The following is a 25,342-nucleotide window of genomic DNA, read 5'->3' as shown; positions in this document are numbered from 1 at the left end:
TACTCTTTGATCCCTCTTCGTGACCATGATTTCTGTAATGTTGTTTATGTAGAGAGAATAAAAAAGACTAAGTCTTTCTTTTACCATGGTTAATTGAGTTTTTTTAATTATTAATCTTTAAGATGTAAAAAAAAAAAAGTCTGGACAGAATCACTGTCTGTGACCTACAAACTCAGGGATTCTGATAAATTTTACTTTGAATGATTCCCATCAATAAAGGAAAAATGTAAAGTGCATTTATAATGATATAATCATGAATACATTCCTGATGGGAGAGAATTTCCATTTGACTTAAGCATTGGTCAGAACACCATTCTCTGCTTACATTTTTACAGATCTAATAAATTTTTACAGACCAGCTTCTAGCTCCCTCCATTTCAAACTATATATTTTTCCCTCAATATGCATATACTTCTGATGCTGGATGCTATAGGACACATTCATATCCTGGTAAGACATTTGTCCCTGCCCCTTCCTACTCTGGGATGGGAAGCAAAAGCCTAACATTAACAGACTGCAAACCCATAAATACATTCCACTGAACTCAAGTAAATGTATCTGCAACTCAACCCACCTTGGCTGGATCCCCAAATGCCTGCTGCTATCTATCACCACCCAACTTGAGAAGTGTTGACGGAGGGGAAGCCGGAGTATAAAGAAAAAGTGGTCCTAATCCATCCTGGTTTAAATACTTCTTTAGAAGATTTTACAAAAACATATGACCGTGTGAACACATGGACAAGGCTCCTCTTTTAGGGCTTTGGAAGGGACCCATGGGAGTGGGGGCCCTGAAGCTCAAATTTCATTAGCTTCACGGTAAATTTGCCTCCAATAAATACAAAATACTGAAGACAATTCAAAAGTACATAGGAAAATACACGTAAACAACTTTACAGATACAAAATATTATAGCAGTAAAAATGAATGCTTTACTGCTTGCTTACGCTTAACAACTTGGAGGAATCAAAGAAACAAATGCTGAATGATAAAAAGTGAATCCCACGCGGCTAGATATATATTGTTTTTATAAAGCTCAAAAAGAAGGAAAAGGAAACAATGTATCAATTAGGAATGCATCCAACTCTGATAAAACTACTAAAATGGAAAGGAGAGAGAAAAGAAATCCAGCATAGTGGTCGCTGAGGGAAGCAGCAAGGTGTTCAATCTGAGATGAAGGGATATATGCTTATACTAATAACGTGGCGGAGTCACAGACTTTCGTATTATCAGCACGCTTTAAAACTTAACGTTAATTGCTCAAAATGCTATTTTGTATGCACCAAACATTAGGTTGAAAGTATTTCTGAATAGGTAAGAAAAATGTTGAAGTCGGCAAACTTGGCTTTCCTCCTTCCTTCCCCCCTGCTTTCTCCGCATCACGATCTTTTAACTAACTACCAGCTGCGGGGGGCATGTGGCTCCAGAGTCTAGCAAAGCAGAGAAATGGCAATCCATGGGGACCAAAACCGTGACTTGTGTTATTTTCTGTTTGGTGATGGGTGGGGTGTGGTAGTATGGAAATATTATCCAGCGTATCAAATACATCATGTTAAACTTACTCCATTTAGTTTTAGAGTTTTTTTGCCAGCTAAAAGCAGAACGGGTTTTCAGGCCTCTGGGGCCTCTGCCCCTCCCTTTTACACTCAGACTTCCCACTTTCTAAGCGTACCAGGCCCCCGCGCCACCCGCTTCAGTCTTTCCGGGCGGTCTAACTGTTTTTCACCAGTCCTGGCCCACTCGATTACGTAAATTCTTCCAAGAGGATCCCCAAACCCGCCCCGCCCTGCAGAACTTGGCCAGCTCCAGCCACGCTCCGAAGTTTACCAGCAGCCGGGAACCGGGAAGGGCAAGGAAAGGCGCGGAACTTCCCAGTCCCCGCCCCTCCCTCGTTCCTCCCGCCCCCCTCAGCTACAAGCCAAGCTCCGCCTCCCGCGGTAGCCCCGCCTTCCCCGCCGCGCTAAGGCGCGCCGCGGCCTCCTTCCAAAACCCGGAGAAGTGGATTCTGCGCTCCGCACGGCCTTTCCTAACCGTAGTGTGGCCGAGCGGGTCCAGGCTTGTCGGCAGGAAACTGGGCCCAGCGCCTGGAGGGGGAAGGCGGCCCCGAGCGGGAGCGGACGCGCCCCAGGCCTGCGCGAGTGAGCGCGCCGCCGGCCCCGGCCGCTCGGCCCTCCTTCCCGTCGTGCTCCCTTGCCTCTGGGACGCGGGGCGCTAGGCCGCGGCGGTAGGATCCCCCCCACCCCGTACACAGTCCCCCTCCCACCCTTGCAGTCGCGGGGTCCCGGGCCTCCGGCCGGAATCCGGCGCCCCGCCCTCCCCGTCTCCTAGCAGCGCCGTGACGTGCGTGCGCCTTTGGGTGCTGGGCTGCGGGGCGGGGGTGAGGGGCAACGCCCGAGGGGAGGGTCTGGGAGCGCGCCCCGGGAGGGATCCGGCGACTGGGAAGCCGCGCCGCTCCCCGCGCCCTGCCGGAGCCGGTTCCGTTTCGCCATTTGAGGACCTTGAGTTCCAAGCTCTTCCCTGCCGACACAGAGCCGTCCCTCTCCCCACCTCCTTGACATTCGCGGAGACTTGGGATAGTAATTCTAGACCTTCAGTTGCATTTTTGTTGGAATTTTTCTGGAAAAATTGAATCTGGTAACTTATCCTAAGAATTTTTTTTGAGAAAGGTGTTTTAGTATATTTAATAGGCTCAAAATTAGGTTAAAAGCCTTGTTTCACAGCCCACAGTCATTTTGCAAAAACATTTTTGGTGGAGATCGGCATAGCAGTGGTTGAGAGCTTGCACTCTGGAGCTAGAATGCCTGGGTTCTAACACTTGAGAATGGTGTGAGCTTGGACAAGCCACTTAATCTCTAGCTGGCCAAGTTTCCTCATGTGAAAAATTATAATAGAATACATAATACAGCATAATAAATATCTATATATGTCCGGGGGGGGGGCGGTGGTGCTAACCTACTTTCCAAGCTTGTGAAGATCAGGTTAACAGGTCTTGAAGCGCTAAGCACTGTGGAACATAGCAATACATACGGGTTACTTATTACATCAAAATAGCATTTTTTCTCTATGCCTTGTGGTTTTGATTTTCGAGATTCCAGCTGTGAAGTGTTTCTCCTGTTTTGTGAAAACGTAATAAAAGGATTTACTCCAGAATTTCTGTAATATTTGGTATTTCAAAGTGCAAGTAGCCAGTAAACAGAAGCAGGCAGTATGCACAAGGCTGTGCTAAGCAGTGTGCAAAGTTTCACCACTCCCATGTGTAAGGAAAAGGGCTGTCTGTTTGTTTTCACCAGAGGAAATTGATGAATGGCAGAAAAGCTTGCTGTAAGTAGTGTCATGATGCCTTCTTCTATTCCTTTCAGGCAAAGCCCAGGGACACTAGGCTGACTGCAAGATAACCATACTTTATATGTGAATTTTATTCTTCATTGAGGGTTAAATAAATCTCATTATATAATTTCCTCAACAGAATATCAGAGGATGTTTGTTCCAAGATCTCTAAAAATCAAGAGGAATGCTAATGATGACAGCAAAAGTTGTGCAGCTAAGAAAATTAAATCAGATGCAGAAGACCTTCAGCTGGATGAAGGCAGAGATGATTCAACTGATGCTTTAGTTACAAAAGAAGCCACGACGTCAGACAGGCCCAGCACAGAACCATGCCCTTTCCCCAGCACAGCTGGCCAGTTGGCTGAGGTTTGTTTGGTTGGACCTGAGCAGGACGCAAAGGATAGCGATCTTTCTGAAGAGCCTGTAAAGTCATTTTCCAAAACACAGCGCTGGGCAGAACCTGGAGAACCTGTCTGTGTTGTTTGTGGTCGTTACGGAGAGTATATATGTGATAAGACAGACGAAGATGTGTGTAGTTTGGAGTGTAAAGCCAAACATCTTCTACAAGTAAAGGAAAAGGAAGAGAGATTAAAACTCAGCAGTCCTCAGAAAGCTGATTCTGAGCCCGAGGCTCCACTTAATGCTTTTTATGTCTATAAAGAGCACCCCTTTATTTTGAACCTTCAGGAAGACCAGATTGAAAATCTTAAACGGCAGCTAGGAATTGTAGTTCAAGGGCAAGATGTCACCAGACCTATTATTGACTTCGAGCATTGTGGTTTCCCTGAGGCCTTAAATCTCAACTTGAAGAAATCGGGCTATGAAGTTCCAACCCCCATCCAAATGCAGATGATTCCTGTAGGACTCCTGGGAAGAGACATTCTGGCCAGTGCGGATACTGGCTCAGGAAAAACAGCCGCTTTTCTTCTTCCTGTTATCACTCGAGCTTTATGTGAGGTAAGAGTTCACATGTGTTACTCTCAGAAGCAAGTCAGGTATATACCAAGTTTCAGCCTTAATTACATTAAAGCTGCAAACTGAACTATAATCTTAGTCGTTAGTGCTCTTAGTGATTTTGCTTCTGATGGTAGTTTGTATGAAGAACATAATTTTAGGGAATTTTCCTTTTATTAGATTGGACCAAAGATCTTTTCCTTGAAGGTCTTAAAAATTGCCTTCCTTACAAAATATCTTCAACAGATTTTCTATTCAAGAAGTAAACTTTTGCTCTGGGGAAAGAAATGCTGCTGACTGGGTGACCTGCAATTTTTGTGTCCATTTAGCCTCCTTGGATTTTGTGTTTTGAAAAAACTGATTTATACCAAAGTTAGAACGCTATCGTAGAGTTCAAAAGCTACCCTTAAATGTGATTCGTGGTTCATCTTAAAATAATGCTGCCTTACTTTACTTGTGAGTTTATAGTGTATAAAGCACCCCCCCCCCACACACACACATAATTACTTTAACCACAATGTTTACCAAGTACTATTGAATTTGTGGGGTCTGCAGTAGGGCAGGAAGGGAAACCAGTGCAAAATGTAGGCAAAGAGAGGAGAGGTAAAGGAGGAAAATTTGGAAAACTAAGAATTGTAGAAGATAATGTGAGGAAAAAATAAAAGAAAGCACCTCACGTTTAAAATATAGGTAAAACTCACTGGATGTCCAAAACAGAGCTATAGTGCAGGAAATAGGACATTTGTAACAGTAAGTGAATCCATAGGAGAGCCAAGGGTGGGATGCCAAGCTTTAACCAGATCTTCATGGTTTTCTCTTCAGAGGAGCATGGCTGGAGATTGCAGAGTCCATTTGACTGGGAGCAAACTTTCGGTTTTCCCACCTTGGTTATTGTGGGTGCTCTTCCCTGGCCCCAGTTTTGATTTTTCATTGTATGTCTGTGTTTTATAAGAAATGGGTTCAATTTACACTTGATCTCAGCCAAAAGGCCGAGAAGCGATAGAAATGGGTTCAATTTGCAACGGTTTTTGGAGAGAACGTCTGCAATGAACAGAAGGCAGGAGGGTTCATATCCAGTTGGGTTGGACCGTTCCTAGAATCACTTTGAAGATTTAGTCCACATCTGCAGGAATTAATTGCCAGTGCTTTTAGACTTGTTTTTCCCATCTTTGCAGAGCAAAACTCCATCTGCACTCATTCTTACGCCAACAAGAGAATTAGCCATTCAGATAGAGAGCCAAGCTAAAGAATTGATGAGTGGTCTGCCACGCATGAAAACTGTGCTTCTGGTAGGGGGCTTACCCTTACCTCCACAGCTTTATCGTTTGCGACAACATGTTAAGGTGAGCACCGATTTGGTAAAATGCCTTTGAAAAGCATTGTAAGCAATATGGGAGCTAGTTGTTGTTCTGTTTATTTATTTATTTATTTTTTTGCCCTTAAGGAATGTGATTTTAGGTTAAACCTTTTTTTTAACTTTATTTATTTTGAGGGGGTGGCTGGCAAGAGAGAGAGGGAGAGAGAGGATCCCAAGCAGGCTCTGTGCTGCCAGTGAAGAGCCCAGTGCAGGGCTGGACCTCATGAACTGTGAGATCATGACTTGAGCTGAAACCAAGAGTCGGACACTTAACTGTCTGAGCCACCCAGGTGCCCTTAGGTTAGCCTTTAAATTCCAGGCAAGCCTTAATTTTTTTTAAGTTTTTTTTTTTTTTAATAAATCTTTTACTGTTTTTAATGTTTATTTATTTATTTTTGAAAGAGAGAGAGGGAGCAGGGGAGGGGCGGCGGGTGGGGGAGAGAATCCCAAGCAGGCTCCACACTATGAGTTTAGAGTCAGATGCGGGGCTTGAACCCGTGAACCAGGAGATCTTGACCTGAGCTAAAATCAAGACATTTAACCGACTGAGCTGCCCAGGTGCCCCTTAAGTTTGTTTCTATCAGAAAGGGACACAATTTATTGAGTGTCTGTCATATGCCAAATCCTGTTGGATGTTTTCACCTGCATTATCCTATTCAGTTTTCACATTTGCTCTTGAAGGTGGGTTGGCATATCCCATCTTCTATGTTTGAGAAGTTGAATCTCAGAAAGATGGGATTTATCTAAGGATCCATAGCTACTATAAAGTGTGATTTCCTTTTTTGTTTTTTAAGTAGGCTCTGTGCCCAACATGGGGCTTTCACAACCCTGAGATCAAGAGTAGGATGCTTTACTGATTGAGCCAGCCAGGTGCCCCTAGAGTGTGATTCCTACAGAGAAGGAGGTTATCCCATGTAACCACAATACAGTTATAGAATCAGGAAATTAACATGGATACACTGGAATGCATCAGGAATTAATGTTGCTGCCATCTACTCTTCAGACCCCATTCGTGTTTTACTAATTGTCCCATCACCTTTTTTTTTTTTTTCCTAATAGCACAAGAATCCAGTTCAGAATCATATTTTGCATCTAGTTGTCATGTCTCTTTCATCTCCTTCAGTTTGGAAGAGTTCTTCAGTCTTTGCTTTTTTTTTTTTTTTTTCATGATCTTGACACTTAAAGGATTATGAACTGCTTAGTTTGAAGAAGGCCCCTCAATTGCTTAGATTCAAGTTACGCGTGTTTGAAAGGAATATCATAGAAGAGATGCTTTGTTTTTTTCATTACATCCTTGTAGATGATACATAATGTCAGTTTGTCCTTTTACTGGTGATATTACCTGTAAAGTAACTGTGAAGTTTTATTTTTCCCTTTGTATTTTGAGGAGTATTTTCATACTGTAAATTTCTTGTGCTTTACCACATTTCAAGCTTATTCTTTATATATATGTATACATATAATATATACATATATATACTTACATAATATATAAGTATATACATATAATATATACATATAATATATATATATATATATATATATATTATATGTATATACTTATATCAGTATAGACTCATGATTTCCTATTTCATTTAAAGGATTATAATCTGGGGGCACCTGGGTGGCTTAGTCGGTTGAACATCCAACTCTTGATTTCGGCTCAGGTCATGATCTCACAGTTTTTGAGTTTGAGCCCCACATCGGGCTCACTGCTGTCAGCACAGAGCCCACCTCACTTCGGATCCTCTGTCCTCCTCTCTCTCTGCCCCTCCCCCACTGTGCATGTGTGCTTGCTCTCTCTCTCTCTTTCTCAAAAATAGATGAACATTAAAAAAAAAAAGCTTCTTTCTCTCCCTCTACCCCTCTCCTCTGCTCTCTTTCTCTCTCTCTCTAAAATAAAAAAAATGAATTAAAAAAGAAAGGATTATAATCTGTTATTACCATTATTTGTTTTGATTCTCCAGTAGTCCCCAATTTGAGCATTGGAATCACCGTCAAGTTGGCTTCTGTGTCCTTTTATTATATCCCCATCATTCTTTGAGCACTTTGTTTCTTTCTGTCTGAAGAAGATGTTCATGCTTCCATTGTTCTTTCCTTGCCTCAGCCCTGGAATCATGCTTTTCTCCAAGTTGCCATGATTCCTTTTGCTACAGGATAGTATTTAGAAACCAAGACCTGGGCTCTAGGTTGGGCTCATTGCTGTTGGCTTTTGCTATTGAGTTATCATTGCTTCTAGGACCTCTTAGTGAATAGAGAGAGGGAATCACTCCATAATTGGGTATTCTGCATCTGTATTTATCGGAGACCATGAGTTCATGTCGATACTTGCAACTCTAATTAAACACAACAAGATTTGTTTTGGGGTTTTCTGTCTCCGTGTTTGTAACCCTGGCAGTGAGAAACTTGCTACCCATTATCTTCTATATATTTGTTTACTTGACCAATCCTCCTCTATGTAACCCCTTGCCTGTCCTCATCTCTGTCCACTGCCACAGAGTGATGCCTTCTTACTAGGCTCCACCCTGTGCCCTCTTCACCCCCTGAGACCACCAACACCCTGTGCAGGGCCACCTTTCTATGGAGGCCCCTTCTCACCCTCCTATCTCTCCCACTCCCTATGCTGGGCTGTGTCTTTCACAGATGCTCTCTGAGAAAATGTGTCTGTCAAGGGGCACCTGGGTGGCTCAGTTGGTTAAGCATCTGACTTTGGTTCAGGTCATGATCTCACTGTTCAGGGGTTTCAGCCCTGCATCAGGCTCTCTGCTGTCAGCGCAGAGCCTGCTTCCGATCCTTGGTCTCCCTCTCTCTCTGCCCCTCCCCTGCTTGTTCTCTCTCCTTCTCTCTGTTTCTCCTAAAAATAAATAAACATTTCAAGAAAAAAATCTGTCCAACAAAGTGATCTTTCAAAAGCCAGGGCAAAATAGCCACCTTTTCAGATGAACAAAGCTGAGAGAGTTTATTACCAATAGAGTATCTAAAGGATCATTAAACTAAGATATTCCACATACAAAGAATCTGATTCTGGAAAGGAAGGTTTAGGATCAAAGAAAGAATGGCGAGCAAAGACAATACTAAGCATATGGATAAGTGTAAACAAATATTGACCAAATAAAAAGTAGTCGTGAACAATTTGTGGGTTTAAAAAAAAAAAAAAGAAGGAAAATACTGGCCAAATGTAGCATATAAGTGCAGAAAGGTTGTGATTGGTGTAAATCAATTGCCCTTGATTGTTCAAGAAAAAGGTACATATGTCAATTAATTTTAGATTTTATTAAATTACAAATATTTGTTAAAATTCAAGGGAAGCGCTAGAAGAATGGGAAAAAAAAAAAGTTTCTAACTTCCAAACTGGCAGAATGCGGGAAAGTGGGAGAGGAATAGAAGGGATGAACTCAGTTCAAAATAATTGAAATGGATTTAAATGCTTACAGTATTTCTGAAGAAACCAAGCAGAGCTCTATAGCTCTCTGGATACAGATCCTTACAACCCTGAAATTTTATCATTCTCTGTGAGCTTGCCGTTGTGTTGCTGTGTCCTTGAAAAGTGGAATACAATTGAATTTATTAGATCATTTGTAACTCGACTTTTCGCCAGGCACCGTCTCATTTAATCTTTATAATAATTATCATTTCCATTTTATGAATGTGAGAACAGAGGCTCACGCCATTTATTAAGTGCTATAGCTAAGACTCCTACTGAAGTTTGACTAAACAGCGCCTACTTTTAACTACTCCTTCAACTATTATAAAACTGTTAAGAGCCTTGAGCAACTTTAGAAATCATTGTGCCCAACCTTTTAATTTAAAACGAAATAGCAGGCCCAAAGGGGTTTAGGGATTTGCACTTGTTTACGGAGGCAAATAGCGGTCAGCCTGCCTGCAGAGCCCTTCCTGGTCTGGTCTCTGCCTACTTTCAAGCTTCATCCAAGTCTTTCTTCCCCTTTTTTACCTCGTGGAAGCCTCTGTGGCCTTGGAAGGTTCTTGGATGTTTTCCTTCCACCTGGTCCTCCTTGCTAGCTCTCACTACTTCTGTGTTAGGGTTTAGCTTATATGTTAGCGAGGACTGGACAGATGCCTCCGTTTATTGCATACCATACTGACCTCATGAGTATTTATCTGATCCTTCCTTTGTGTTTGTTACAAGTTTCATGAGAGCAGAGACTACGTCTGACTTAATCATCATTGATTCTGAGTACCTAACCTCAGTGACTGGCACATATTAGCCACCCAGTAAGTATACATAGAAAGAATGAATAAAGGAAGGAAGGAATATTATCTAATTTATTATCTTTTTCTCATTTATTCAGGTTATCATTGCAACTCCTGGGCGACTTCTGGATATAATAAAACAGAGCTCTGTAGAACTCCGTGGTATAAAAATTGTAGTAGTAGATGAAGTAAGTAGTGTTACTTAGAACATTAGTTACATAATTTTATATAGTTTATGAAAAATACATTATAGTTATATAATCTCACTGTGTGTTCAGGCATTTTCTCCCCAAAGGAAAAAAAAATTAGGGATTTTTTAAAATTGCAGTGGTCATTCTTTTTTTTTTTTAATTAAAAAATTTTTCTTGAGAGAGAGAGAGAGAGCGTATGCACACTCAAGTGAGGGAAGGGCAGAGAGAGAGGGAGACACAGAATCCAAAGCAGGCTCCAGGCTCTCAGCTGTCAGCACAGAGCTCCACATGGGGCTCTAGCTCAACAAACCGCGAGATCGTGACCTGAGCCGAAGTCAGACGCTTAACCAACTGAGCCACCCAGGAGCCCCTAATTGCAGTGGTCATTCTTAAGCTAGTTCCTGTGTAGCATTGCAACTACCCTAAGGTATAGTGCACTGAAATTAAACCACGTTAATAAATAAAATTAGCTGTCTTTTCCTAATTGACAGAAAACACAAATCCAACAGCTACTGTATTCTCAGTGATAAGTTTTTTAAACACTTGACACTGGCTATCATTTGTCTACAAAAATAAATGGATTAGTGGCAAATAACTATTAACAGGGATTTTGGAAGTAGCTGAGTGCTTAATTGGATGACCTTTTATATTTTTTTTCTACGTGGTCATAGGCATTTGTGGTTGTGATTTTCAGTGGTACATAGAGCAGATAAGCATTTTTATATTTTTGGTTTGCTTACAAGATAAAATAAATATGTTAGTATCTGCTGATATTCCACCATGTGAACAAGCATGAGGACACAAAACCATGTGTCAGCCCAGGCTGGACATGTGCCGGTTCTGCCTGCAGGGCATTGCACTTCTGCCTTCACACACGTCCCAACAGCAGTAACAGAGCAGAGGCCCAGCAGGGGTCACAGATGTGGGGTCCAAGTGCTGACCAGTGATGGCAACCTGGCCTGCCTTCTGTGGGGCCCAGTAAGTAGCAGTAGGGTGCCAGGGGGTGTGGAAAGAACACCTGGATGAGACCGCAAGACTGGGATTTGAGCCTTTACTCTACCTACTATGGGATGCTGGGCAAGTCATTTAATCTTCCAGACATTGTGAAAATGTCTCATAGACTGAAAAGTCCTGTAAAAATGTAAAATAATGTTATTCAGTCCTTTATTATTTTTTTTCTGTTTTTTTCCCTTATATATTTACCTTTTTTTTTTCCAGTGAGAATACTTAAGTTCTACTCCCTTAGCAAATTTCAGTTATACAGTATAGTGTTAATCAACTGTGGTAACCACATTGTGCATGTCAGACCTTACCTGTTTTATAACCAAAAGTTTTTACTCTTTTATCCTAAACCTCTTCCTGTTTCACCCACTCTCTAGCCCCTGGCAATCATTTTTCTACTACTTTCTATGAATTTGACTTTTATTTTCTTATGTTGAACTTTTTTAATTTTTTATTTATTTATTTTTTTTAATGTTTATTTATTTTTGAGACAGAGAGAGACAAAGCATGACCGGGGGAGGGTCAGAGAGAGGGAGACGATCTGAAACAGGCTCCAGGCTCTGAGCTGTCAGCACAGAGCCCGATGGGGGGCTCGAACTCACGGACCGCAAGATCATGACCTGGGCCGAAGTCGGCCGCTTAACCGACTGAGCCACCCAGGCGCCCCATGTTGAACTTTTTTAAATTGCACATATAAGTACTATCATACAGTATTTGTCTTTTTCTGTCTAGCTTACTTTAATGCCCTCCAGGTCCATCCATGTTACTAAAAATGTAAGAAGTTTAAGTCTGAATAATAGTCCATTGTGTATACATACACCAGATTTTCTTTATCCATTCATCTGCCGATGGACACTTAAGTTGTTTCCATACCTTGGCTATTGTGAACTGTTACTCAGTCCTTTAAAAGGTGCTGCTAGGTCAGCATTTTCCTGGTGTGCCTTTTGGTTCAACTGATTTATTGCATTGGATTATCATCAGACTTACTGCCACCCTGCAAGTATGAATGGGCTTCCCATTGTTGATAAGCCCATGTTGTTAAGTTCTTGCCATCTTATGAGCCTGAGAAACGGATCATCACATTGATTTTAAAGTTAATTTCCATTCCTGTTTGCTTCCCTTCACGACATTTCCATCTTTGCCAATTAATAGGGTTTCACAGGACACCTCAGTGCTATGCTCAGAATACAAAAGGAGTATTCATTCAGCAAACCTATACTGAGTGCTTGTTATGTGCAGCCTCTGTCCCAGCTCCTCAGCATTTAAGGAAATGAGCTGGTAAACAACATAATTGGTCATGTACTGAAACTGAAGTCAGCATAGAAGTGCTATTCAGAGTCCTTGGCTCTGAAACCTTCCATCAGTCCCCCAGATAGACTTTAGGTCTTCTTTCCTTTCTGACCTATATGTAGATTGACCAGCTCTAGATGAGTTTGGATGGAATCACAAAGAAATTTTAAATACTATTCAGGCCTACAAAGTACTGAAACCTTATTGGAGAAAAAGACATATACACTTGAAATTAAGCAAGAGCATTATCATATATACTGAAATACAAAGTACTAAAGTGTGTAATGTAGGCCAGGGAATGGCAAACTCGTGCCGTAAAGGACCAGATAGTAAATATTTAAGGCTTCAGGGGCCACTTGGTCTCTGTTGAAACTGTTCAGTACAACCATAGACAGTAGGTAAATAAATGGGTATGACTGTGTTCGCATAAAACTGTTTACAGAAACACACAGAGGTCTGAGTTTGTCCCAAGAGCCTTAGTTTGCTGACACCTGATATAAGCTGTTAGTAAAAAAAAAACAGGACTATGTATGATATGCTAATTTTTCAGTGCAATTAAGGTCAAGAGAAAGAAATAAGAGATTGTGTGAATTGGCACTGTAAAAAATGGCCTCTCCGAGGTAATGGGATTTGACCTGGTCGTCCACAGATGGAAAAGGATTTAGAAAACTTGAGAATGTATCCAGTATTCCAGGTGAAGAAGCTAACATAGGCAGAGGCAGAAAGGCCAAGTGCATGCACTGAGAGACCAACCAGCTTGAAGCATTCTTCCTGAGAAATAATAGGAAGTAAAGTTGGGTAGTTAGGGTGGGGTCAAATTATAGAGGGCCTTGAAAGGGAGGAGGAAGATCTTGGATTTGATGTGGGAAACAATGAGGCTTTCAAAATTATTGAGTTGGGGTGTCACAAGTGGAAAGTGGTGGTTGAGCAAGGTTATTCTGCTGCTCCGTGCAAGAGAAATTAAAGAAGAAAGAATCTGTGGGACAGAGTGGCTAGCAACCCAGACAAGAGGTGAGTAGGGTCAGGGACAGGGCGGAGGCAGTGGGAGTCATGAGGACATCTGAGAACCACTGTAAATCATTCATGAATCTTCTGATGACTGAATATGAGAGAGGATGGAGAAGAAGGTGGTTGACGTGACTCTATAAATGCTGGTTGTGCCTCTAATTTTAAGTAAAGGGCAAGTGGGTAAGAGTTGGAGCTTGGCAATAATATTTGAGTTTGGTTTTAGAAATGTTGAATTTCTTGTGAATGATGGATGAAATGCTGTGTGGATATGAGAAATGTGCATTAGCATCCATGAGACACACTGGTTTCTCTAAGGGAGGAAGGTTGGAGAGGGACAAGGACTGGGGCCAAGTGTCTGCTTATGGAGTTTGAAGATGAGTCTGTAAACATGGTGTAGTTTGAGAGACCAGGAAGGAAGTGAGAACAAGTAATATCCCTGAAAAGAGAGGTCTCTGTTCTAAGAGGACGATGAAGATAAAGGAAAAGGCATGAAAACTAAGATAATTCTTTTGGAATTAGAAAATCTGCTCTGTCTTCCTACCTATTCTTTGGCCTAGAATTCTCTCCCACCCCATCCACCTGCTCTTCCTTTATGTGTCCGTGGCTCTGGAACCTTCTGTCAGTCCCCTAGATAGACTTCAGGCCTTCTTTCCTCTCTGCTCTGTTGACCTCTATGTAGACTTTATAATTTCTTTTATGTTCCTTGGTTTATCCCAGTAATCAAGCACAGTGTTTGCCCAAGTTTCCCTAATGGTAAGAATTACCCAGTGTACTCAGCAAATGTAATAAATGACCAGACCTCTTATTTGGATATGCTGACTCAGTAGGTCTGAGTTGGAGTCCAGGAATATTTAAAAACTCATTCTGGGTGATTCTTTAGGGAGATTTGGGACACACTGACTAGTGAACTGCCTGACAGTGCTTTTTCAGTGCTTAGACTTGATGAATGCTTGTTTGTTTATCAGATGCATTTTTGGGGCTTTTTACATGCTAGACACTGTCCTTGGTTTTGAGGATACAATGGAAAGTGAGATAAGCTCTGACAGATGTATGTGCACAGGTAGTGTGACAGAGACAACAGGGGTTTTCTCAATTTGGTATGGGAGGAGGGCTCTCTGAGTGACTTTGATGCTGAAATCTGAACAAAAAGGAGCCAGCCACACAAAAATCCATCTGGAGGAAAGACTGCTTCCATCAGTCTCCAGCTAGTGTTCAGGAGCTGATGTGGGAGTGATCATGGGGTAGTTGGGGATAGAAGGCTGGTGTGGCAGGGTCGTGGGACGTGAGATGGGGGAATGGTAGGCGATGAAGTCAGAGAAGTGGATGAGGATGAAAACTGGAAGACTGTGCTTAACAATTGGATTTTATTCTACATGTGATGGGGAATTACTGGAGGGTTTAAGCAGAGGAGTAACAGATCTGATTGATGTTCTAGAAGATTCTGGATGCTTGAGGTAGATGGCTTCTGGTGTGGGGGTGACAGGATGAGGAGGAGTCTCACAAATGTGAGCTGGAAAGAAGTAGCTGGATTTGGGGGTGTGTTAGTGTAAACAGATTAGATGCAGGGAAGCTTGGATGAGAAGAGAAACTGAGCGAATTTATTTCTGATGGCCTCTCTATTTTCTGAACCAGGGGAAGCAAGGCCATCTCCTGAGATGAGGGGGGCTTAGTGGGATTATTGAAGAAAAGCAGGGGATATTTGCAAGACATAGCATGGGTGTGCGCGTGCTCTGTGTCTCATAGTAAATTGAAACATTGAGACTTACCATGCTGTGAACGTGGTCCCAAGTGTTTTATATATTTTATGCTCATAATATATCCTCATTAATGCTCATAGCAGCCTTATAGGGTAGCTGCCATTATCATTCCCATTTGTAAAAGGAAAAACTGAGGCTTACAGCCATTCGTTACCTTGGTTAATTTAAGGTCATAGGTAGAGTCAGGTTCAAACCCAGACCATCATCATTATTTTAGATTTTTAAATGTCACAGAGTGAATATTAAAATGTGTGTTCATACTTTAATAGTATGTTAGTGGACGCTTAAAAATACAATGCCTTAGTCTAAATACTCTAAAATAGTTAAATAACTTATTTTTCAAAATTATAGATAGCTAGATTGTATTTAAAAATCAAGATAGCCTTAATCTTTATTATTTTGAAGCAGCTTTAACTTAATATTTTTCCTTCTGTTTGCTTAGTAATACATAAATTGTTTTTAAAGACCGGCAACACAGGAGTATATACTGAAGTGGAAGCCCCCAACAGTAAATGTTTTTACTTATTTAATATTTTATTATAAATATGCATCCATGGTTAAAAAAAAAAACAACTTTGCAAGAAGCTATAAAATGAAGAATTAAATTGCACCCCCTTCTACAGCCTGCAAGCCTTCTCCCCAGAGTCAACAATTGAGTTTCTTGAGTGTATACACAACTGGTATCATGTTATACATAGTGTTCTGTACTTTGCTTTTTTCTTGCTAGCAGTGATTCATTATCACTTAATAAAAGGCTTTCCAGTCATAATTAATGATAGCAGAGGGTTGTATTATGTGGATCTACCATAATTTATTTACTAAATCCCCTATTGGTGGATATTTAGGATATATACATTTTTTTGCCACTGTTAATGCCATAAAAACCTTGTATATCATTGAAAACCTGTAATTACCCAATGTATAATTTTATATAAATATGTATTTTCCCAATTTATCCTTTACCTTTTGACATTGTGGTATATTCTTCTGTGTAAAAGTTTTAAATTTTTCATGTTCATAATCATTTCAGTTTTTCCCTTGGGTGGCCCAGGGTTTTAATGTCCAGTAGGACTAACTTTAAAATGATTTTATTTTAGGCTGATACCATGTTAAAGATGGGCTTTCAACAGCAAGTGCTTGACATTTTGGAAAACGTTCCTAATGATTGTCAGACCATTTTGGTTTCAGCTACAATTCCAGCTAGCATAGAACAACTAGGAAGCCAGCTTCTGCATAATCCTGTGAGAATTATCACTGGGGAAAAGAACCTGCCTTGTTCCAGTGTGCGCCAGATTATTTTGTGGGTAGAAGAACCAGCCAAAAAGAAAAAATTGTTTGAAATCTTAAATGTGAGTAGTTGCGCAACCCTGTTTTGTAGATTGTGTTTGCATTTTTCACAGTCCTTAAGATTGTGATTTTTAGATGCAGCCTTTGGGGAATTTAGTATAGATACTTAATAACTAAATTGCTTTACCTCAATTCTGTGGGATCAGATAAATATTTATTTATATAAGCTTACTGTATGGATGCAGAATTGCCCTTTTTTCCCCCCTATTATAGAAAGATGTTTAAATATCAAGACTATTCTTTAGTAATATTTTTTGTTTGAAAAATTTTTAGTAGTTTTATATATCGGGTTAAAGACAAGTTCTTTCTTGATCATTCTGTCCTTGGGAAATAGAATCTTTTAGCGGTAACTTGTTTAAGCAGAAATTTGTTAACTGGGTGATATGTGTTGCACAGTTACTTATAAATAAGGTATTAAGTTAAATATGTTTGTATTTACTTATGAACAGTATTTAAAATTTTAAATTGCACTCAAAATTTTAAAATAATTTTTGCAATATTAATGAAGTATTGGAGAAATATGAACAGCAGTAGACTGTTGTGCTTCTGTTTGTGCATATTTAAAAAACATTCATTTTAACACTCATTTTTCCTCTATAAGCCTGTTGATAACTAGCTTATACTAATGCTTTCAGAAAAACTTCCCATTGTAAATTATGTTGTATGAGTAATTTTAGACATATGTTTTTCGTTTTTCAGGATAGGAAACTCTTCAAGCCTCCAGTGTTAGTATTTGTGGACTGCAAGCTGGGAGCAGATCTGCTGAGTGAGGCAGTGCAGAAAATCACTGGTCTAAAAAGTGTGTCTATACATTCGGAGAAGTCACAAACAGAAAGGAAAAACATTTTGAAGGTTTGGCACTCAGCATTCTGTTTTCAAGGGACCCCCTATTACCAGCTGGTTTTTAAAGCGACCTTTTTTTAATGACTTCAAGAACTTCAGGCAAGCAGTGACTGTCAGCTAATTGTTCCTCTTGCTCAGGCTTCTGTGTCTTGGGAGCAATAAGCCTGTTCCCTACAGGGTTATCTGCTAAATAGATTACTAATTCAGAATCTACCATTTCTGAAATCAGGTCAGTTTAGACGGGGGCAGAGCAGTAGTTCACCCTTGGAAAGGGTTTGCTTGAGTACATTAAGAGAAAACATTTGATGGGGTTGGGCGGGGGGTGGTTGGGAAGAATTTAAACCACACAGATTTCTCAGGTATTCTAAGACCTTTACTTACTGAAAAGATACTGCAACAACAATGTTGAAGAAAGTATTAAAAGAAGAAAAGGTATCTGAATTAGATAAAACCACATAAGATAAATTCTGAATAATGAAGTTTGTTGCTTTTCGGGGAAGGGATTACTTGAAGGAGACTATGAAGTTGTGGTGAGCACCGGAGTCCTGGGACGAGGCCTGGACTTGATCAGTGTCAGGCTGGTTGTCAATTTCGATATGCCTTCAAGTATGGATGAGTACGTGCATCAGGTAAAGAGATTTTATGTTTCCTCCCTGAGTTCTCTTGGGCAAGGCATTATCAATAGAGTGGTAACTAAAAAATAAAAAGTTTTGGGGTGCCTGAGTGGCTTGGTTGAGCATCTGACTCTTGATTTTGGCTCAGGTCATGATCCCAGGGTTGTGGGATCAAGCCCTGAGTCAGGACTTAAGATTCTCTCTCTCTCTCTTTCTCTCTCTCTCTCTGTCCCCCCTTCTGCCCCATTCCCCTGCTTGCTTGCTCTCTCTCTCTAAAATAAAATAAATGAAAAAAAGTGAGACAGTATTCTAAAAAAGAAAAAATAAGTTTTATCATAGACCTAAAAAGATTTTATAAACTTTATATAGTTTTGCTTTTAAAACATACATGTATATAAGCTAAATTTTGTTTTTAAAAACTCTATGTGTGCCTAAAATGGATTAAAAAAATAATTGGAGGGGCGCCTGGGTGGCTCAGTCAGTTAAGCGTCCGACTTCGGCTCAGGTCATGATCTCATGATTCTTGAGTTTGAGCCCTGCCTTGGGCCCTGTGCTGGCAGGTCTGAGCCTGGAGTCTGCTTCAGCTTCTGTGTCTCCCTCTCTCTCTGGCCCTATGCCGCTCACACTCTGTCTCTCTCTCAAAAATAAACATTAAAAAAATTTTTTTCTAAACAATTGGAAATAACCTAAAATATCAGTTTAATAAAATTTTAAGTAGTGGTTTTTGTTTTTGTTTTTAATTTCCTTTCTATTTCTTACTTAGCGAGCATATTAAATAGCGTTTATAATCAGGGGGAAGAAAAGGCTTTGTTTTAAATTGGTCTATCTGGCCGAAATAAAATTGATCCGTTAAAGTATTTGTTTTTTTAGGAATCTTGTCTTCATCTCTTCTTCACATCCTTATTTGTTCTAGTCTTTCGCCTATTAAAGTTTTGTTTATTTTGCTGCCAAAGATAACAGCAGGCTCTTCTTTCTAGCAGAAATAGAGCTTTCTCTTAGCGTCGTGTTATCTCACTGACTGCTACCTGTCTTCCTTCTCCGGCATCACTTACAGACTTTTCAAGTAAAGCCTTTCTGTAATGTTCTTAGAATTACCTCTGAATGCCACATTTACTTGGATCACCCACTGAAACGCTTTTAGTGCCTTTAATGCATTGTTGCTTTTATTTTTACTCAGACTTAGTAATATAGCAGTGCCTCTCTCTCTCTTTCTCTCCCTTTGGTCCCACCTCATTTACCTGTGCATCAGGGAATTGAGTATTACACAGGAGTTGATTGTTCACATAAATGAAGTTTATTTTCTTTTGAATTTTTAATAATTTTCTAAAAATACTAAAATACTTAAGAAGCTTCTCTGCTTCTTAAATAGAGCATGCTGATTACAATTATGTAACTTTTTCTTGCTATCCCAAAGTCAACCCTATTGCTCTCAGTTATTCATGAGTTATCGTTCACATTCACAGTGTACCCCGAGCAATGGCCTCAGGGGGTGTTGAGTATGTAGAGTTTCTAACCTCTACTCAGAATGGCCCCATATCCTTCTGCTTTTCTAGTTCTTAAATCTGGGTATGTTTTGTTTGTTTGCTTCAGTAATTGAACGGTACATATACACAATAAAAAATAATACAAATAACGAAAGATATAAAGTGAAAAATAAGTCTCTGTAAGGTAACCCTCCTATTTTTGAGTGGTTACAACAGTTAATGGTGCAGAAATTATAAAATGCATGTTTATGCACAAGTACACATGTATATGCGTACCATGTTACGCTTATTACGTAAATGGGACCACATTACTCCAACTGTTCTATGCCTTGCTTTCTTTATTAAATATATCTTAGGCATCTTTCCTTATTAGCACACATAATAGGTACCATTTAAAAAATATTGATATGTATGGAGTGCTTACTATATGGCCAGGCACTGTTCTAAACTCTTCCAATGTTTTTACTTGCTTTCAATTGGGCTTGATCTATTTTCATTGCTACATGGTAGTGTATTGTATGGATTACCATAATTCAATAAATCCTTTACAGTTTGATGGATAATCAAATATTTCCAATATTCTGTTGTTAAATAATGCTGCAGTGAACATCCATCTATACAGTTGTTTCTCTCATGCAGTATATTTATAAAATAGACTTGGAGGAGACTTGCTAGGTCAAAGGAATGTGTATTTTATTTTATTTTATTCTATTTTTATTATTGTTTTTTAAGGATATGTGTATTTTAAATTCTAGTAGGTATTCCCAAGTGTTTGCTTTTAACTTAGGGGGCAGGGACTTCTGGGCACATAATTTGGAATTTGTTGAGTCAGCTTTTAGAGTCTAGAGAGTATTGCAGTTATGTTCTTGAACAGCTTATGTTACAGCATAAAATATCTCAGAATAAATTATGTCTCAATTGATAGAACTCCCATGCTATACAACTCACCACTTGAAAGTCAATTTACTGGTTTTTAGCATATTCATATTGTTGTGCAGCCATTACTACAGTCAATTTTAGAATATTTTTATCCTGAAAAGAAACCCCATACCTGTCCCTTCAGCAGTCATTCCCCATTCCTTCTCTCTCTCTCTCTCTCTCTCTCACACACACACACACACACACACACACACACACACACACAAAGACACACACACACACACACACCTTAAGCAATCACTACTCTATGCCTGTCTTTATAGATGTATCTCTTCTAGACATTTCCTATAAATGGAATCATAGGTATGTACTCTTCTCTGCCTTTTTTCACTTATCACAGTGTTTTCAAGTTTCACTCAAGTTGTAGCATGTATCTGTACATTTTTTATTGCTACATTATATTCCAAAGATATACTGCCTTTCTTTGTTCATTAGTTGCTAGACATTTAGCATGTTTCTACTTTTCTACTTTCTGTTTGCTATGAATAATGCTGTGTGTATCCATGTACAAGTTTTTTTTTTTTAATTTTTTAATGTTTATTTATATTTGAGAGAGAGACAGTGCACGAGCAGGGGAGGGGCAGAGAGGGAGAGATGGAGACAGAATCTGAAGCAGGCTCCAGGCTCTGAGCTGTCAGCACAGAGCCTGACGTGGGGCTTGAACTCACAAGCCATGAGATCATGACCTGAGCTGAACTCGGACACTTAACCGACTAAACCACCCAGGCGCCCCATGTACAAGTTTTTATGTGGATGTAGGTTTTCATTTCTTTTATTTTAATACCAGTCTAGTTAACATACAGTGTTATATTAGTTTCAGGTATACAATATAGTAATTCAACAATTCTGTACTTTAGTCAGTGCTCATCATGATAAGTGTACTCTTAATTCCCTTCATTTATTTTACCCTTTCCCTTCCCCGCTCTGGTAACCATCAGTTTGTTCTCTATGGTTAAAAGTTGTTCTTTGGTTTATCTCCTTTTTTCTTTGTTCATTTGTTTTGTTTCTTAAATTACACATATGAGTGAACTCACATGGTATTTGTCTTTCTCTGACTTATTTCATTTAGCATTATACTCTCTAGGTCCATGTTGTTGCAAATGACAAGATTTCAGTCTTTTTTATGACTGAATAATATTCCATTTTATACACACACACACACACACACACACACACACACACACACACACACCACATCTTCTTTATCCATTCATGTATCATGTATGGATGAACATTTGGACTACTTCCATAATTTGGCTATTGTAAATAATGCTGCAGGGGCGCCTGGGGGGCTCAGTCAGTTAAGTGTCTGGCTTCAGCTCAGGTCATGATCTCAAGGTTTGTGGGTTTGAGCCCCGCATTGGGCTCTGTGCTGACAGCTCAGAACCTGGAGCCTGCGTCAGATTCTGTGTCTCCCTCTCTCTCTCTGCCCCTCCCCAACTCATGCTCTGTCTCTGTCTCTGTCTTTCAAAAATAAATAGATGTTAAAAAAAATTTAAATAGTGCTGCAATAAGCATTGGAGTGCATATTATCTTTTTGAATTAGTATTTTCCTGCTCTTTGGGTAAATACCCAGTAGTGGAATTACTAGATCATATGGTAATTCTATTTTCAATGTTTTGAGGAAACTCCATGCTGCTTCCCACAGAGGCTACACCAATTTGCATTCCAACCAACAGTGTACTGGTATTACTCTTTCTGTACATCCTTGCCAACATATGTTCATTTTCATTTCTGTTGGGGACACACCTAGGAATGGAATTGCTGGGTCATATAGTAAATTTGTGTGTAACACGTTGAGGAACTGCTAGACTCTTTTCCAATGTGGCCTCATGATTTTACATTCTCACCAGCAATATATGAGGGTTCCAGTTTCTCCACATCTTTATCAACACCTATGTTATTTATGTTTTTAAGTATAACCATGCTAATGGGTATAAAGTGATATCTCCTTGTGCTTTTGATTTGCATTTCCCTAATGACTAATGAATATCATTTCATGTACTTACTGGCCCTTTGTGTATCTTCTTTGGAGAAATATCTTTAAATTCTTTGCCTATTTTTAATTGGGTTGTCCTTTTATTATTGAGTTGTAAAAGGTATTTATATATTCTAGAAGATCCTTATCAGATACATGATTCACAAATCTTCTCTTCCAGTACATGAGTGCAGCTATATTTTATATTAGTTTTTAGTTTTATTGGAAAAATTCAGTAACATAAATAAAGCAACATTTCTTCTCTTGTGCCCAGTCTCATTCCATAGATGGCCATGTTTTGTTTTGTTTTTACAACGTTAAAAATGTCCTATATATTGGCAGCAACGATCTAATCATTTAAATACTCTGAATATAGACTTTGTTCTACATTTCAGTTAAGGAGCAGAAATTGACCATGACTGTGTATTTACCCCCTTCTTCTGAAGAGTTTCTCAGTATATTTGGAGACAAGTAAATTTTGTTCCTTATCATGTATTTCCATCACAATTTTGTGTTCATTTAATTTTATCAAAATGAGAACTTTATGCAAAAATGAGTTCACTTAAATCTCACATTTCAAGGCACTGAAGTACTCTAAAGAGTCCTCTTGCTCTAAAAGCAGTAGCTTTCAGAAAGTTTTTACCTTACCCCTATCCACAGTAAGAAACATCTTCATGTCATTGGCCACCCCCTCACAAGATACCGGAACTGAAACACAGGGTTCACAAACAATCCTTACTGGTATTATATGTGATCACTTTCGTATTTTCTGTTTGAGCTATTTCATTAAAAAGATGCTGGTGGCAGTCTACCTAAATTGATTTCACAAAATACATTGAGATGTACAATACAAAAAGTGCTATGGGAATGATGAACGTTAATCTTAGTAAAGCCTCTTTAAATACTAATCTTAATTTTCTTGCAAGAGACATTAAGGTTTTATATGAACATTTTGAAAATGTCCTTTGCATTTCATTTCAGGTTGGAAGAGTGGGGAGATTAGGTCAAAATGGAACAGCGATTACTTTCATCAATAACAATTCAAAAAGACTCTTCTGGGATATTGCAAAAAGAGTAAAACCCACAGGATCCATTCTTCCCCCACAGTTACTAAACTCCCCTTACCTTCATGACCAGAAAAGAAAGGAACAACAGAAAGATAAACAGACACAGAATGATCTGGTTACAGGTGCTAATCTTATGGACATTATTAGAAAACATGATAAAAGTAATTCTCAAAAATGACTTGTTATACCACTGAACAATTTTTTATTGTGTATGTTGTCCATGAAATTTCTGTATCTTATTACTGTATGGTTTGAATCAATGGGACATGTACATGAAGCAAAAAAAATTTAACATAATTAAAATTTTTTTAAATTGAGTATCAGATTTATACCACCGTATTATATTTATTTCCCTTTAGCTCTCATAAATTAAAAAAAAATCGGAAAATGAATTGCTAAATAAAATAAAATTTTTTCTGTCTAGACAAAGCCTTTTTTTTTTCCCCCAATACTCTTGGAGCTGCTGTCAGAGCCGGACACCTGCACAGCGAGCAGTCAGACTCAGAATGGTGATAGTTTCGTTTAGTGTCCCCAGTGTGCTGCGGGCACATTGGCACTTGGGTTATTGTTGAATAAATGAACGTTAGGAAGAAAGTAAATGATGGAAACTGGAAGAAATGATTGGTGCTTCTTTTTTTTTTTTTTTAATTTTTTTTTTTTAACATTTATTTATTTTTGAGACAGAGAGAGACAGAGCATGAACGGGGGAGGGTCAGAGAGAGGGAGACACAGAATCCAAAACAGGCTCCAGGCTCTGAGCTGTCAGCACAGAGCCCAATGCAGGGCTTGAACTCACAGACCGCGAGATCATGACCTGAGCCGAAGTCGGCCGCTTAACCGACTGAGCCACCCAGGCGCCCCTCATTGGTGCTTCTTTAAAAGATCAGTGTGAAATATGTTTTATTCTCAGTGGTTTTCCCTTCAGCTTGGTAAACATTTTTTTTTAATATAACTTACTGTCAAATTGGCTCACATACAACACCCAGTGCTCATCCCAACAAGTGCCCTCCTCAATGCCCATCACCCACTTTCCCCTTTCCCCTGCACCCCATCCACCCTCAGTTTGTTCTCTGTATTTAAGAGTCTCTTATGGGGGCGCCTGGGTGGCGCAGTCGGTTAAGCGTCCGACTTCAGCCAGGTCACGATCTCGCGGTCCGTGAGTTCGAGCCCCGCGTCAGGCTCTGGGCTGATGGCTCGGAGCCTGGAGCCTGTTTCCGATTCTGTGTCTCCCTCTCTCTCTGCCCCTCCCCCGTTCATGCTCTGTCTCTCTGTCCCAAAAATAAAAAATAAAAAGCGTTGAAAAAAAATTAAAAAAAAAAAAAAAAAAAAGAGTCTCTTATGGTTTGCCTCCCTCCCTCTCTGTTTGTAACTATTTTTTCCCCTTCCCTTCCCCCATGGTCTTCAAGATCTACATATGAGTGAAAACATGATATCTGTCTTTCTCTGACTGACTTATTTCACTTAGCATAATACCCTCAAGTTCCATCCACGTTGCTGCAAATGGCCGGATTTCATTCTTTCTCATTGCCAGGTAGTATTCCATTATATATATAAACCACATCTTTATCCATTCATCAGTTGATGGACATTTAGGCTCTTTCCACCATTTGGCTTAACATATAACATTCCACAATGTTATACTTATTATGGGCTGCTTATCAAAATAATATCAAGTTATGTTAATGCTGCATTGCAATTACAGTTTTATGTTAATGTCAATTTGCTAATTCAATTGATAATATTAAATAATGGAACGAAGGATAGGTGTTTTGCTTTGATACATCAGTTCTTTCATTTCTTTAAAAACTGTTAGTTTCAGTTTACTTGCAGGATTTAGGTAGTATGTTACATAAATATTGACACTTAAGCTTTATATCCTAAACATCCTCCCCAAAGGGGCGTGGCAGAGATTTATGGAACTAACTAGAGTCCCTCAGTAGGTAGTTTCTTAATGTCCCCACCCAAAGGAAAGTAC

General features: G+C 39.6%; 1 protein-coding gene across 3 annotated transcripts; it reads left to right on the top strand.

The window, feature by feature from the left end:
• The first annotated feature begins 1,961 nt into the window (after window positions 1-1,961).
• On the top strand, window positions 1,962-23,693 carry DDX59 (DEAD-box helicase 59). 3 transcript variants are annotated; one of them, XM_042976359.1, is made up of 8 exons: window positions 1,962-2,221; window positions 3,464-4,281; window positions 5,454-5,621; window positions 9,946-10,035; window positions 16,193-16,444; window positions 17,142-17,294; window positions 17,786-17,914; window positions 23,282-23,693. In XM_042976359.1, the coding sequence occupies exons 2-8, from the start codon at window positions 3,475-3,477 to the stop codon at window positions 23,543-23,545; spliced, it is 1,863 nt and encodes a 620-aa protein (XP_042832293.1). In that variant the 5' UTR covers window positions 1,962-2,221; window positions 3,464-3,474; the 3' UTR covers window positions 23,546-23,693. The 3 variants fall into 3 exon arrangements, with proteins under 3 accessions (XP_042832293.1, XP_042832294.1, XP_007086500.1); XM_042976360.1 differs by having other exon boundaries at window positions 2,011-2,029; XM_007086438.3 differs by lacking the exon at window positions 1,962-2,221 and adding an exon at window positions 2,406-2,631.
• Window positions 23,694-25,342: the final 1,649 nt, after the last annotated feature.

The sequence above is a fragment of the Panthera tigris genome, chromosome F3, assembly GCF_018350195.1.
Source record: "Panthera tigris isolate Pti1 chromosome F3, P.tigris_Pti1_mat1.1, whole genome shotgun sequence".
Taxonomy (NCBI): domain Eukaryota; kingdom Metazoa; phylum Chordata; class Mammalia; order Carnivora; family Felidae; genus Panthera; species Panthera tigris.
The sequence above is the reverse complement of the archived record's forward strand: the minus strand, read 5'-3'. Positions and strand labels throughout refer to the sequence as shown.

Bases quoted from the DNA above. Each gene is read 5' to 3' on its own strand.
- DDX59 (XM_042976359.1), top strand. From the start codon at position 3,475: ATGTTTGTTCCAAGATCTCTAAAAATCAAGAGGAATGCTAATGATGAC. The intron at 10,036-16,192 runs GTAAGTAGTGTT...ATTTTATTTTAG, and splicing joins AAATTGTAGTAGTAGATGAA to GCTGATACCATGTTAAAGAT. The intron at 17,295-17,785 runs GTTTGGCACTCA...TTTTCGGGGAAG, and splicing joins AAAGGAAAAACATTTTGAAG to GGATTACTTGAAGGAGACTA.